The sequence below is a fragment of the Gymnoscopelus microlampas genome (assembly GCF_963454915.1).
Source record: "Gymnoscopelus microlampas genome assembly, chromosome: 12".
NCBI classification, from domain to species: domain Eukaryota; kingdom Metazoa; phylum Chordata; class Actinopteri; order Myctophiformes; family Myctophidae; genus Gymnoscopelus; species Gymnoscopelus microlampas.
This window is the reverse complement of record NC_139949.1, coordinates 24,925,392-24,940,444: the sequence shown is the minus strand read 5'-3', so window position 1 is coordinate 24,940,444 and position 15,053 is coordinate 24,925,392. Positions and strand designations below refer to the sequence as shown.

Sequence of the window (15,053 nt, the reverse complement as noted above, 5' to 3'; positions counted from 1 at the left end):
TTGCCATCTCCAGGCCAAACTGGTACATGACATATTTCCTCAATAAATGCCCTAAACTGGAACCCCTGTTCTAAGTTATGATTATAAATAAATACATAAAGAAAGAAAAGAAAAGAAATGCAGTTACGTAGCTATTCAGAAAAATGTCATATTTCATTATCATCCTCTGAGAGTTTTGGCATATACATACATTTTCAGTTAATAATCTTGCATGAGCCAACAATATATTTTTTTAAAAACTCAATTTGAGATTCACAAAATTCCCTACATACGGTATATGGCATAGTTCAGGGTTGCATTGCATGAAATGTAGTTCCCCTTGAGCAAGATTTCAATGCTTTTATCAAAGGCAATTCAGCATAGTTGGCACCAGATGTTCTAACAGAAGCCCTCAAATTGCAAGAATGACATCTGAATTAGACTCACCTGTCAATTCTGGGAGTTCAATTTAACCAACAACTGTTTTTCTTTTCTATGGTCTGCTTCATTTTGTCTAGGAGAGCCAGATGCTTAACCACACGACACCTAGCGTCCCTATTCTGGGTCGAACATTCGTCGAAAATAGCCAATCTACAAGTGTCGCAACAAGACGCGTTGTGACAAATTATAGACCCCGGACAACAAATTATATTACTTTATTAACAGGTCTCAAGCACATATTTCACTCCAAATCAGATATAGTCAAAGCTGAGTGGCAAATGACAGCCAGTGTCCCATTTATTGTTTCTTTTCTCCAAAATATGTAAACATACAAGACTGTGACCTCAAAACAATAACATACAAGACATGGTGTTAACCAATAAAATAAGAAATATATTAATATACTGAAACGAATGAATGTTGCAAGATCACAAAAGCTGGAATGCTCAACATCAATATTCTTAAATATATATTATATATGTACTGTATATATACTGTAGATTTTATATCCATATAGACAAGAGTGAACATTAATGGATTCATTCAATCGTTCCAAAATCCATTGTAATTCTTCAACCACACAGTCCTTTCCTGGCACATTGCACATAATCTCAGAGAATGTATTCATAAAGTACCAGAATACTGCTCTAGAGTTCAGCTCTAATTAATTAATAGTGATGTTTTTAGTCATAACCTGACTAGACATTTTAGGGCTAATGTACACTTAGTCCAACAAATTATAAATTAGGTTTAGGTTTTCTGAATACAATCCACAAAGTTAGTGTTTGTGAATAGCATACTGGACCTTTATCGGTTTTCCCACATGCACTTGAGGAATGCATGTCCAACCAATCAATCAGATTTCCCCTTTCTGCCAGACTGATGCTGGGCTTGAGTTGACTGTAAACAGAGGATCATTTAACTGAGGTGCAGTTCACCTATACAAAGAGCCTCAGTGACCTCTGCATACAGACTAGGCCTGGGCAACTTGTAACTGAAAATATATCGAAACCGACATTTAGAACCAATAACCGACTTAATCTGTCGGTTATATGTGTGTGTGTGTGTGTGTGTGTATGTGTATGTGTATGTGTATGTGTATGTGTATGTGTATGTGTATGTGTGTGTGTGTGTGTGTGTGTGTGTGTGTGTGTGTGTAAAACATCTCCTTAATCTGTATATCAATGAATTGATACAAATAGTTCTAAAATATATTTTTAATGGATTAGTCAGACTAACCACTTAAGCCCTGTATAATACTTTGTTGTACAATGGTGCAGTGCAAAAAAAACAAACAAGCTCACAACGATGTGTTGTGAGCTTGTACATCTGCTATTTTCACCATTTAAAATAAATATATTAACCGTTCCTTAATAGTAATCGAGGAAAACGTTTGAAATAATCGTGGTATTGATTTGAAGTCATATCGCCCAGACCCCAATGGCCTCCTTGTACTGCTACACAGAACTTAATACATGTGCAAAATGCAGAGGCATAAAACTAGCCAATAGTCTTAAATGCTTTATGAATACAGACCTAGACCTCAACAGTCAAAGAAAAGGCAGTTTCAGTGGAAGTACACACTGCCTCAGCTGCACACCCTACTGAGGTACATAGATGTATACTGCACAAGTCACCTTACCATTCCCACACTCCCTGATGAGGCAATATTCGCTGATACTAGACGAACAGCGCCACTCTTGTAGTGCACATAGTAGCAGGAATAATTAGCACATATTTCTTGGACAAAACATACTTTGCAATACTGAAGCCAGTGTTTCTGTATTTGCACACAATGCATTAACCGCACTGTGTATAACTATAGCACACAAGAATAAATGATGTGTGCAAAGTATCAAAATTGGGTTAAGATGGCTGACAAGGCAGAAAAATTGATTTGACAGATTTTTGCACATATATCCACGCTTATAACAGACTGGACAGGTTACCCACATCCTTCAGTCAAGGCAATCTAAAAACATTGGACAGGTAGTTACAACGTCTCTTTGTTGTTATACTTTAAAGAGTAACCGATGGCGATTTCTAGACACTCCACCAGGGAGCCTGCTGAGAGGAAGTCCAGCTCCACCTCAATGAACTTTATGTAAATAGCTGAACGCTGACACAGGCCTTCAGCTCCTTCTCCTTCCTGCCCCCCAGCGCCAGGGCGACAGTTCTCCTGCAGGAAACGGGTGACAGCTGAGGGTTCCCCATGGACGCAGTGCTTGCCCGAGGCCTGAAAGTGCTGGAACAGACACTGCTGTACGGTCCTGTCCTCAGCTATGCCTAGATAACAGTAAGTAACTTTAGCCCCAGTCCTTTCCCCCATCCCCTCTCCTTCTCCACCATCCAGGCACGCTGCCATGCCATCTGACTCCGAGTCACACTGTTGTAAGCTGTGGTCGCCATGCGGCGACATGTGAGCCGTGTCTTTCAAAGGCGTCACCACCTCATGGCCGATGGCGTAGAGTCCGTATGTCTTGGGTGTATCCCCTGGTAGGAGGTAGTGGGAGGTGCCCTTGTTGCAGCCGGCCACCCTGGACTGGGCGACAGGGATCCAGTCCACTTCCATGTGCAGCTCCAAGCAGCGAGCCTCACTGATTGTGATATCCAGGAACTTATAGTAAACATTTTTCCAGTTCATTTTCTGCACTTTGGTCATGATGATGCGGCCCTCTGGCTTTTCTGGGTTGAAGTACTCACGGAGCCGCTTGCCCAGAGGCACCTGGGAACTGATCTCAGCGTAGTGGTAGCGCACATTCTCACACCAGCGTGTATTGTAGCCTACGCCAAAGATAGCCAGCTTGTTGGAGAGGTGCAGCCGCGAGAACTCTGTCCAGGTCTGGAAGTGTTCCCATTTGAGCTCCACCGACTCAAGGATACGCATTACATTCTGCATCATGTCCCGTTTTCTGTACAAAATGCAGACAAATTATCATTAAACACAACACCAACCGTGAGAGACTCTTCTAAAATCGAAAGTCATCACTTTATATGTTTTAACATAAGTTTAAAACAAATACAAAAATGAATTAATGGCTCAAAATTGAATAAGAAGTACATTATTCATTCATACCTGCTTTGTTTTTCATTCTACAATAGATTAAGCCCTTAGCCATGTCAGGATTACTTGAATGCACAATTTACATATCCTGGGTGGAACAAAAAAAAAAAAGCACTGATAATGCATTGAAAAAAAATCATAATCTAATTGGCTTATGTCCAAACTTACTGTGTTTGTTCTGAAAGCTCTGCTTGGTTCTGCAGAACTGTAGGCACCTGGATTTCTTCTGAAAGTAAAAGGAGCACAAACACAAGACTAGAGATCAACTCACTTTTAATGTGGCACTCAATCCTGTCTGCCCACTCTCACTCCTCTGAGTGCTTTAAGACTCTCTCACGAATGCATGCACACACACACACACGCTGGCGCACGCACACACGTTTGTAATACGACACATTTTAGGACGCCAATTTTCTGAATCCCATTTTAACAATTTGCTTGACATTTGTAACCCTAACCCACGTAAATAGCCCATCTACAAGCTCACAATGCGTCACAGTGAGACGTGTTGTTGTGAGCTTGTAGTTAGCTATTGTGAGCTTGTAGATCTGCTATTTTCAGTGAGAGACACCGGCGCGCAAATAAATCAGGCATAACTCCAACCCTAACCCCTAAACCTAACCTCTAAAAATGCAGACTCCTAACACTAGAAATATTTTTAAACCATAAAAAAATCACGTCTCTTGTGAGGACCAGGAAATTGGCCTTGAAAAAAATATTTATTTCTCTCATTCTATAATACTTGTGGGAACAATCACCCCTCACTAGTGATACAAGTAAACACACACACACACACACACACACACACACACACACACACACACACACACACACACACACACACACACACACACACACACACACACACACACACACACACTCACCAGCCTCCATGTCTCCCTCCTGGAACGCAGAGGCCAGAACCTGGTTACACCAGTCCTCCTGGGAGAAGTCTTCCAGAGTACTGCTGTCGGACTCCATCTCCTGATACAGGCCACTGCTGTTGATGAGCACTGGAGCACAGCTCTGGGAGTCCCAGCCTCCCTGGCCGAACACCTTCTCAAGCTGCTCTAAGGAGTAGCTGCTCTTCCTTTTTCCGATACCGTGCTCCTTCACACGGCTATAACACCGCCGCAGTGTCTAGGTGACATGAGAGGATATGTCATCAACTCAAAAGGTGAAAATACACCAGGCTAGTACCCCTTAACTTTAAGTAATGTAGTTTGGAATTTTGTTAGGGGACCGTTTACAATGGTAGTGGAACATAATAGTGTTTGAATTGGATTAGATCATTACTATGTTATAGAATATTGTTGCATATGTCCTCATTAAGGGTCATTCATTATATCTCTTATATCTCATATGTTGGTGATTAGTCATTACCATCCCTATTAGCAAGTACCGGTACACATTTGTAAACAGTGCTACAACAAACAGACAAATACAGTACACTAGACTATGTGATACACAACTAGGGACCGGGCCAGGACTTAAACCAGACACTGATGAATGTGTTCCTTCTCACACCGTTTTCATGTGCTTGGGCTTAGAAAGGAATCGCAAAGGATACGTAAGCTATTTCAGGTATCGTTATATGCTTATTGGCAGGCACATTGGAGCCATGCTGTGGGTCCGGAAATCCACCTACTTGGTTTCAAAAGTGTACAATGTTTGAAGCAAGAATAGGTCTCCCTTTTATGATCATTTAAATCTAAACACATTCCCCCCTTATGAACACATTAAATGCATTATTGCAACAGAGATAGATCAAATAATCTGGTTAATAAATTGTTTTAAGCCCAGACAAATGAGACAAGCAAAAGGTATGTGTGAATTGTGATGGAACTGAGTAGCTATATAGAAGTTAATTGATTATCAGTGTCAGCAGACATCATTTGGGGATGGGTGACACTGATGCTCCATTTATGCTCATGCACATTTTTTAACACAAACCATAAACCCTGAAATCATCTTTGCAAGTATCAATAGTAACTGTTCAGTGCTGAGCAAGTGTTGCCTAAGATCAGTCAACAAGCTGAAGGGGTTGAGTGAGATGTTGCAAGCGGGGACAGCAGCAGCCAGCGGTGTAAAGTAACTAAGTACATTTACTAAAATTCTGTACTTAAGTACAATTTTGAGGTATTTTTTTTACAATTATTTGAAAACTTTAGTCACTAGTTACTTTATAGATTTTGATTATTATTTCAAAACAATCATTACCCACTTCAGCCCTATACACATTCTGGCCATTTGAAAATAGCGATCTACAAGCTCACAATGAGTCGCATTTGTAGATCTGCTATTTTCAAAAGATTTTGACACATTTGAAAACTTGTGAAATGGGACATTCTGCATAATGAGTACTTTCTGCATTTGGTACTTTAATTACATTTTGATACCAATACTTTTGTACTTTTACTTTAAATACATTATGTGTTTTATACTTTTTCTTGTAACAGAGTATTTCTACATTGCAGTATTGATCATTTCCACCACTGCTGTACAGTGCTGTGCTGTGCAAGTGTTGACTAGAAGATCAGTCAACAAGCTGAAGGGGGGTAAGTAAGGGTAAGATGCTGCAAAACGGGGACAGACAGCAGCAGCAGCAGCAGCAGCTATGATGTTCATCATCACACCTCTATTTACCTTCATCCTCTCCCTGCACTGGGACGGGGTCCTCTCGTAGCCCAGCTCCGCCAGGGCTCTGGAGACCCGCTCGTACATGGCAGGGCCGGGGGCCTTGCCCGAGAACACGGTGCCCGCCACCTCCAGCTGCTGCATCCGCGCCTCCGTCAGCCTCTCGTTGCCCCACACCGCGATGAGGGCGTTCGTCTCGGACGGGGTCCACGACATTCCTCGGCAAGCGGTGAAGCTGTTGGAGGATGAGGCCAGGCAGCTATTGCGTCCTCCTCCGCCGCCACTCCCCGAGCTGACGTTTAGAGGCGAGAAGCGGTTGGGCGTGGAGGAATTGGAGTGATACTGGTTGCTGTCGCTCAGGTCCTCTGACTCGGGGGACGGCACCTCTGTTTTGGGTATCTTCAACGGCGTCGATACGTCAAGAGACTGCTGCTCCGCGTTAGTGGACGCTGCCATCTTGCTTCTGTTGCTAAGGGGAGGGGAAAGGAGGAGGGGAGCCTCCTTCTTCTTTGGATTTGAGCTTGGGCGGCTGGTATCCTTCAGTGTTGTGTTACTGCTGCCACCTTCTGGAGTTACGTTACTCCTACAGCAGGGAGTCTTCAACGTTTTTCAGGCCAAGGACCCCCTATAGCTGAGAGACATATGAAGCAGGGACTCCCACTACATGTTGTATACAATTGTGTTGCAGATTAAACTTTTTCATAGATTTCATAGATCGCTTCATAGACTTGTTTGCAGGTTTAACAGCACTATCATTGTGTAGCGTTATGTTGGATTCATTAAGTAAATTAAGATGTAAAGGTCTAAACCTATGGTCTAAAACATCTGCCAACTATGCATTAAATAGGTCAAGGCCCTACCAACTCAAATGCGGTTTAGTCTAGAGTTTATTTTTCATAGACTTGACACAAGTTGAGAGCACCATCAGTGTTGTGTAAAGTGTTCCCAAACTTTTCAGGACGCGACCCCCCAAAATAATCATATTCAAACTGGGGACCCCCAACCTGACAAGCACTTGGAATTGTAGGCATTACATTTATTTTGACTCTGTTCCACGGATAAATATTGTGAAAATAGCCGAAAGACAAGCTCGGCTATTCTCACAATGTTTGCCTCTTTCTTACGTAATGACAATTTGGTATTAAAAAGGTCTTAAGTCCTTAAATTGTAACTTTAGAAATGTGCATAAACCCTATACAACATAGCATGTTGGTTTGTTTACTGTTAAGTGAGAAAACAATTGTTGCACATCTAATCTGGGGACCCCCAAAATAATTTGGGAATCCCCAGGGGGTCCCGACCTCAGTTTGGGAACCACTGGTGTAAATTAATGTTTTTGTTTGCTCGTTTGTTTACCCATTATCCTTTAATATGTTGGATTCATGTTTAACCACAAAACCCACAATGCTTAGTAAACTTGACCGTTGTTCAGTGTTTGGTCGCTATTTTATCCCTCTAGTCTACACACCAAAGCCCTTTGCCAAAAATGGCCGATCTACAAGCTCACTGCAACACGTGAGCCTGTAGATCTTCCATTTTTGTCAAATGTTCCTGCCAGAATGGGGAAGTTCCTATCACACAAGGATTTGGGGGCCCCCAATGTAGTAACGCTGAGGACCCGATAGGCCTAGGGGTCCCAGACCACCTGTTGAAGACCCCTGTAGTAAACCCAAAAAGAATGCCACGCTGGGTAGACTGCTTGAGTGTGTTGCTAATGTTTATTATAGTTATTTGAGCAAATAAAACCGTTACACTATAAACTAACACTGATCTACAGTAATTGTGGAAGCAACTGCAATAGAATCTGCCACCATACCATTCACTATCAGAAAACCCATTAAGGACAGATGATGAAAGCACAGATGATGAAACCGTGTGAGAATGTGGACTTTAAACACTTCAGGTGCGAGGACTTAATTCAAAGCGAAGTGAAAACAAAAAGTAGCTTTATGAGCAGCAAGTATAGGCTACAGTGCGTGGGAAATAAATTACTTCCAAACACTGAAATAGGACATTGTTCTTTCAACTGAGGACCATAGTTTAAAATGTGGAGTTCAGAACAGCTTAAAACAAAAGTCACTTTATGCCTTCATTACAAACACAAACAAGGTACACATGTGTATAAGAGAAAATATCATTTTATTTCAAATAAAAACAAATTTCTATAAAAACAAATTAGGTAGGCTATAAAAATAATGTTGCTCATTATGCTCCTGGTTGCAGTTACTGATGAGTGACTGTTGAGTTCAACTGTCCCGACTTGGTTAATTCTCGCTGCAAGGGGGGGAAAAAATAGATATCGTTCAAACAACCGTTCACATACAAAGAGGCACTGCTAGTCTTCTCTAGACTAGGCATTTCTGCAAATTCAAATATCCAAGATTTTAATACTGAAACAAGGTACATGTCACCTGTGAAATAACCACTAGAGAAAGATGAGAGCCAATACTAGAAGGTACCCGTGGGCCGTGAAGGATTTTATGGTAGGTACCATTTAGTGCAGGGGTAGCCAAGAATTCACAAGATTTAAAAAATAATGTTAATGGTCATATCTAAAGCAGGGGTCCGGGTCTTCAACGTTTTTCAGCCCAAGGACCCCTTAGCTGCGAGAGAGATGAAGCACCCCCATACATATTGTATACATTTGTGTTGCAGATTCAACTTTTTCATAGATTTAATATTGTAGATGGCTTCATAGACTTGTTTTTTTTTTTAACAAATATTTTTATTATTTTCACAGTTTTTACATGAAAGCAGTTAGACAATTTGCATTTTTACATTTTCTCCCTTTTCCCATCCCTCCCCCCTTATTGTTATTGTTGTTGTCACATTTTTCCTTATTTTAAAGAAATAAAGACAAAAATTCTGTATCAAAAGCATTGGAATCAATGAAAAGTACCGGACATAAAAAACAAAACATGATTTAGACTCGACAGACAATGAAAATGTAACAGAAAATAAATAATAGACATCATAGACTTGTTTGACAGCACTATCATCAGCTAGTTGTATCAATGCATGTTTTTTGTTTGATTAGTTTACACATTTAAAATGTTGGATTCATGTTCATGTGTATTTTCAGAGAGTTAACCTTTTAAACCCTCAATATTTAGTCAACTTTACCTTTGTCTCTGTTCTTGGTCTGCTCTTTTTCCCTCTACAAACCCTTTTAAAATAGAGTAAAAAGTACAATATTTTGACTCTGAGATTTAGAGGAGTAAAAGTAAAAGTATTTAAAAATGTAAATACTCCTGTAACAGTACAGTAGCCTACTTAAGTAAATGCACTTAGTTGCTTTCCACCACATGTGACAGTCTTGAATCAACGCTACAACAGCTGATGCAACCCTCAATAACTGGCTGCACCGCCCGGCTACCACCCTGTAAAGTTAAATACTAATCAATGGAATAGGCTGCAGCTGTGAGCTGACACCAGCTGGTAGGTTTTAATTGGGGTTCACGTGTTATGGTGTTTTATGTTAAATTGTTACTCTTCATTTATTTTATATTATAAGTGTTCAATGAGAATCCATGACTGTTAGAGACGAGCTATGCACGGAACACAGCTTTAGAGACGCACATGTAGTTGTTTTGCAAATGCCGTACCCCTACGCCCGGGACCACACTAGGGGGTCCTCAGAGTTAAGGGGGCCGCCATATCTTTGTGTGATGGGGGCCGCCATATCTTTGTGTGATGGGCGGGGGGATTCCAACCTTATCCATATTTTGAGAGGAACATTAGCCGAACATAGAAGACAAGGCTACAACAAGGCAAGCTCACATCGTGGCTCGCAATGTGAGGCATTGCGAGCTTGTAGATTGGCTATTTCGGCAAAGAGGTTTGGCATAGCGGGAAAAAGAGCGGACCAAGTTGAACCAAAAGTAAAGTTTAACAAGTAGGGAGTGTTTAAGTGTTTAAATATCTGAAAATACACATGAACTTGAATCCAATTTTAACAGTGTTTGTTGAGCAGTAGCCCCTAGGCTAACTTGTAAATATTGCCATATGCATCAATGCGTAAATGATAGGAAAGGAAAGGAGTTGAGGCTAACTGTTGTGTAGCTGTTAGGTCATTGATTACAAAGAGATGTGTCTATCATTTTGAAACCAAACTAAAGTCAATGTGAAACACACATAGACATTAGATCGGTGGTGTAAAGTAACTTTACTTAAGTACAATTTTGAGGTATTTTTCTTTCCAATACCTTTACTCCACTTGGACTGGGAGGCATGCGTTAATCCGACAGACCTTTTCTCCGACTATGTGGCATCCGCAGCCTACATCTCAGGCAAATACTATACTTTAACCCCTATATATCTATATACATTTCGGCCATTTGAAAATACCCGATAATATTTTATACATTTGAAAAGTGAAATGGGACATTCTGCTTAATGAGTAGCCTACTACTTTCAACTTTTGGTACTTTAAGTACATTTTGATACCAATACTTTTGTATTTATACTCAAGTAAATGTAGAATTCTGGACTTTTACTTGTAAAGAGTATGTCATTGCAGTATCGATACTTTTACTTAAGCAAAAAACGTGAGTAGGCTACTTTTTCCACCACTGCTTTAGATGCAGCCAGGACAGAGTGTGATGTTGCAGCAGGTCCTCCCGCCATCTCCCAAGGATGTGAGTGAAGACATGATGGAGGTGAGCCTTATTTTTGACTCTATGAGGTGAGCTCACAACAGATGAAGTCTGGGGACCCCCAGTGGTCATTAAGGAGGTTGCAGGGGTTCCCCAGTCAACATTACATCACCATCCAATTATGACTTTAGACAATTTAATTTAAATAAAATCAAAACATATTTTCATATGAGGGTTCATAGGACAGAATCATTTTAAATATGGGTCCATGGGCTTATGAAAGTCAGTTTGGGGATAAGTGCCATTTAACAGTTTGATAGCCCCACCAGGAGCTAAGTGACATGATGAATATTGGTATTAAATTCTAAAGAAGTTGTTGCTAATAATTGTTTGAAGCACATTGCACATTTCTGACAGGCATGTAAATGAGCTATACAATATTTAGGTAGCCTGATTTAGTGAATATTGTTGGCAGGATTGACAGGATTGTCGGCAGACAATGTCTTAAAGTTTCATTAAGTCTCAGTTAGGAAAGTATACTGTAGATGCATGCACCAACCTATTCTATCCTCCTATAATTCTAGCAACCTCACGGTGGTGGTGGTGGTTGGGTGGTGGTTGGACTCTTGATCAAACTGCGCATGCGTCGTTGCCAGGTTTCGCGAGAGAAACAAGCAGCAAGGTCTATGAAAACGAGGCCAAACCAAACAAACCCTATAACACCAACATTGGCCCTAAAGCGCTTACAATCGGCGGACATGGCAACACCGACGCCGACGCTACACCATAGACCCCGCCCACTCTCTACTTTGGAAAGTAAACACTCCAAATTTTTTCCCCCACACACGATGCACATTAGCTCCATAAAGAACGGTTCTACAGTATGTCGTTCTCTTCCAGGATCGGGCGAACGTCCGCCAAGGCTCCGCTGTTTACCCTTTTGTATACATCGTATCCCAAAACTAATGGTAGATTCTAAACCGCACGGATGTTTAAGGTTTGGTCGGCTGCATAATATTTTAGGTCGCCAGCGAAACTACCCGTTTAAATCGCTTATTTAGTCAGCCTGTGGCCATGTTTCCCATTGGAGCCAAACCGGGAGCAGTACTGGCAGCGGACGACTTTTCAAAGCGAGCGTATGCGTTGTGCGTACCGTTTGTTTAGATTCAATTGATTATCAATGACACCGGCTACACGAGGCGCGCGGATACGTGCATCCCCCATACGCAGACTTTTAAAATAGGACTGGATCTAAAAGTGAGCGTGTGTGCGTCAAAAACTCTGCTGTGTTTCGTGTGTGTGTGTGTGTGTGTGTGTGTGTGTGTGTGTGTGTGTGTGTGTGTGTGTGTTTGCGACGACGGGGGGGACGGGGGGGGAGTAGCATCGTGCCTCCGTGGTGTGTGTGTGTGTGGCTGGGGGGGGAGATGATCGCCCGTGTGTGTTCGCGACAGGCCACGGGCCGCATGGATGTACCGTGGTGTGTGTGTGTGTGTGTGTGTTTGTTTTTGTGCGCGCTCGCGACGGCCGACGGCTCCGCCTGTTATATGCGCGGGTGTGTTCTGTGCCTCCACGACGGGATGTGCATCCGTTTGTGTGTACACACGACTGACTACACCAGTGGTTCTCAAACTTTTGCATGTCAAGGACCCCCAAATTGACACTTATTAGCCCGCGGACCCCCATTTGAAAAGATAAGCCAGGGACCCCAATAAGAGAAGGTTTATACGGCTTTCTAGCAGTGATTCTCAACCATTTTAATGTCAAGTACCCCCAGTTTGACATGTATTAGGCTACGGACCCCCATTTAATGGCATTTATACCTGGGGCCCGAATTTATATTATAAAATCAATGTTAATTTAACTCTGAGAGTGTGCAAATGGAACCAAATGGACACGTTAGGGTCCATTTGGTTCCATTTGTACACTCTCAGAGTTACAGAACCATAAGGGTGCATTTGGTTCCTATCCATCATTTAGCTGGGGACCCCCTGGAACTGCCTCAAGTACCCCTGGGGGTCCCCGTACCCCACTTTCAGAACCAATGGACTACACAGTACAAACTCACTTTCGATCCCTGATAAACTCTCTGTTCTCAGCGCATAAGCCAAACTGCACACTTTAGGTGCTCATATTCCCCAACGGGTATGGTCTAGTTGATTTAATTAGATGCAGCTGGGTTGCTTCCATCATCACTGTAGGTCAATCTTATGCACCCTGCTGTGGTTTTGGGCCTGGTTTCCAACTTGTAGTTCTTCGCCTTGCCTACTTGTTGTTAACTAGTTGTACGAACTCTTGTTTTATTTTACTGGAGCTTGTTTATTCGATACACTTATTTGTTTTAGCTCTTGCTCATTTGATTTTCCTATTTTGTCTCATCTGTGTAAGGAAATAGGTAGCTGGTATATTGCACTTATACTTTAGCGCTAGGTATACTCTTAGTTGCTTGTTTTAGAAGAGAATGCACTTAATACTTCTGGTGATTAGTAGTTTCGTTCCCTACCTATGTTGAATGCACTTATTGTAAGTCGCTTTGGATAAAAGCGTCTGCTAAATGACCGTAATGTAATGTAAATGACCGTAATGTAGTACGTGCTGTTCGTTTTGTATACCAGTCTCACATTGACAAATACGCTGATCAGGTGATATGCAACTCAACCTCTACATTTCCACACGCAGTCTATGAGAGGACAACCGAAACCGTGTAACGGTTATCCTCAAATAGTCCTCAATGTAAGATGTACTGCAGAGTGGAGGAACAGATAAATCTGGGTTGATGGCTCAGTATGTCTTATATCTTGCTCCCTCTTTGGATTGCAGTTTATGAATCATGTACCCTCTTCGGTCACTCTCAATATGATCTTGTTTCGCCATTATCTCAGATAAATGAGAATACATGACTTGGTTCTCCCTCTTTAGCAATTGAAGAACATACATTGTACCACAAGGGGTCATCCAGCATGCCATTTCGCTGCTGTATTTTGAGGAAGAACCTGGCTTGCTTTTCTCTCACCAAAGCTTGCAATGAAGGCAACAGGCATGTTAAGTTAGGTGTAGTAACCCTCACCCCAATTAGGGATTTCACCCCAGTCATTTAGAGAGTTTCGACAGACTTTAAGGGAATTTGTAACCAAGCCTCACACCCATACAAGTGGTAGCTCGGTCAGATACTGCACAGAGCATGTTTGGATTCTCCTCAGTTTTGAAAAATAAGACAAAGGAATAATCATCTTTCTTGTGAATATAAGAGGAAATTATAAGAGCTGCAATTTTCATTTTGTATGGGAAAGAGATTCAATTTCAATGTGGGACACATTTTAATGTCGGGTGTAAAATGCCTACATGTAACCGAGCTGAATGCTATGTAGATACTATCTGGATATGAAATGCATGTTATCAGGTGCAGGCCCGGCGTCACAGGGAGGGGCGTGAGGGGGCCACGCCCCCTCAACCGGATCATCTCGCCCCCCCTCAGGCAACTGTCAGTTAAAAGAAAAAACCTTCTGGTACTTTTTAATTAATAGTGTTTCGGGGTCAAGCCTTCCTCTGCGTGTTAAGAAAGTGGTCAGTGGTGTTGTGTGTACCAGAAGGGACTGATATATAGACAGACAGACAGACAGGGACAAGGACTTCAGCTGCTGTCGGTAAAAAACGAATTAAAAAAACGGTACTTGCACACCGCCCTCCCCACTGTTGTCGGATAGCGCCGTTTCTGATCAGGTGTACATGTAGGCCTACATGAAATCTAGCTGAATATATGGATACTGTCTGGTTATGAAGTGCATGTTATTGTCAGGTGTAAATGCAAGCCTACTTGTAACCTAGCTGAATACTATCTGGATATGGAATGCTATGGATCTACAGCCTTTTTTTGATTGAGAAATCTGTATTCAAAATATCGCAAAGATCTACAGTATCTAAAGATCTGGAAAAAATGTCCATCTCTGATATTCAGCCCATTCTCAGGATCATGAACCCCCATCAAGTTGCACAAAAGGATTTAGGCTATGATATGAAGCTGTAGAGCATTTATGGTGGTGACATTTGTACATTTACCTCTATCTCTACCCCTACGTGGCTCTATCTTCTTTTTAAGTTTTTTTTTCTCAAAGCCAGAGTTCTGCCCTCTGTTTCCTATAACTTTGTGTTGACAAAAACCTGGCAAAAAATGTGTAGAACTGCTTTAGCTTACTTATTGCAATTGGTCTTCAGGGACAACATAGTAGACTTTGCATTCAGAAGGACAAGGAAGATGTCTTTATACAAGGCATAAATGAAGATATGATACTGTCTTAATACTGTCTAAATTTAAGCTGTGTGTGTGTGTGTGTGTGTGTGTG

General features: G+C 41.7%; 1 protein-coding gene across 1 annotated transcript; it reads right to left on the bottom strand.

The window, feature by feature from the left end:
• Positions 1 to 718: 718 nt before the first annotated feature.
• On the bottom strand, positions 719 to 6,595 carry msantd2 (Myb/SANT DNA binding domain containing 2). The gene is made up of 4 exons (XM_084073482.1): positions 6,131 to 6,595; positions 4,369 to 4,624; positions 3,653 to 3,710; positions 719 to 3,332 (listed from the first exon to the last, which is right to left on the bottom strand). Exons 1-4 carry the CDS (start codon positions 6,575 to 6,577, stop codon positions 2,414 to 2,416), a joined length of 1,680 nt encoding a protein of 559 aa, XP_083929608.1. The 5' UTR covers positions 6,578 to 6,595; the 3' UTR covers positions 719 to 2,413.
• Between the last annotated feature and the right edge of the window lie 8,458 nt (positions 6,596 to 15,053).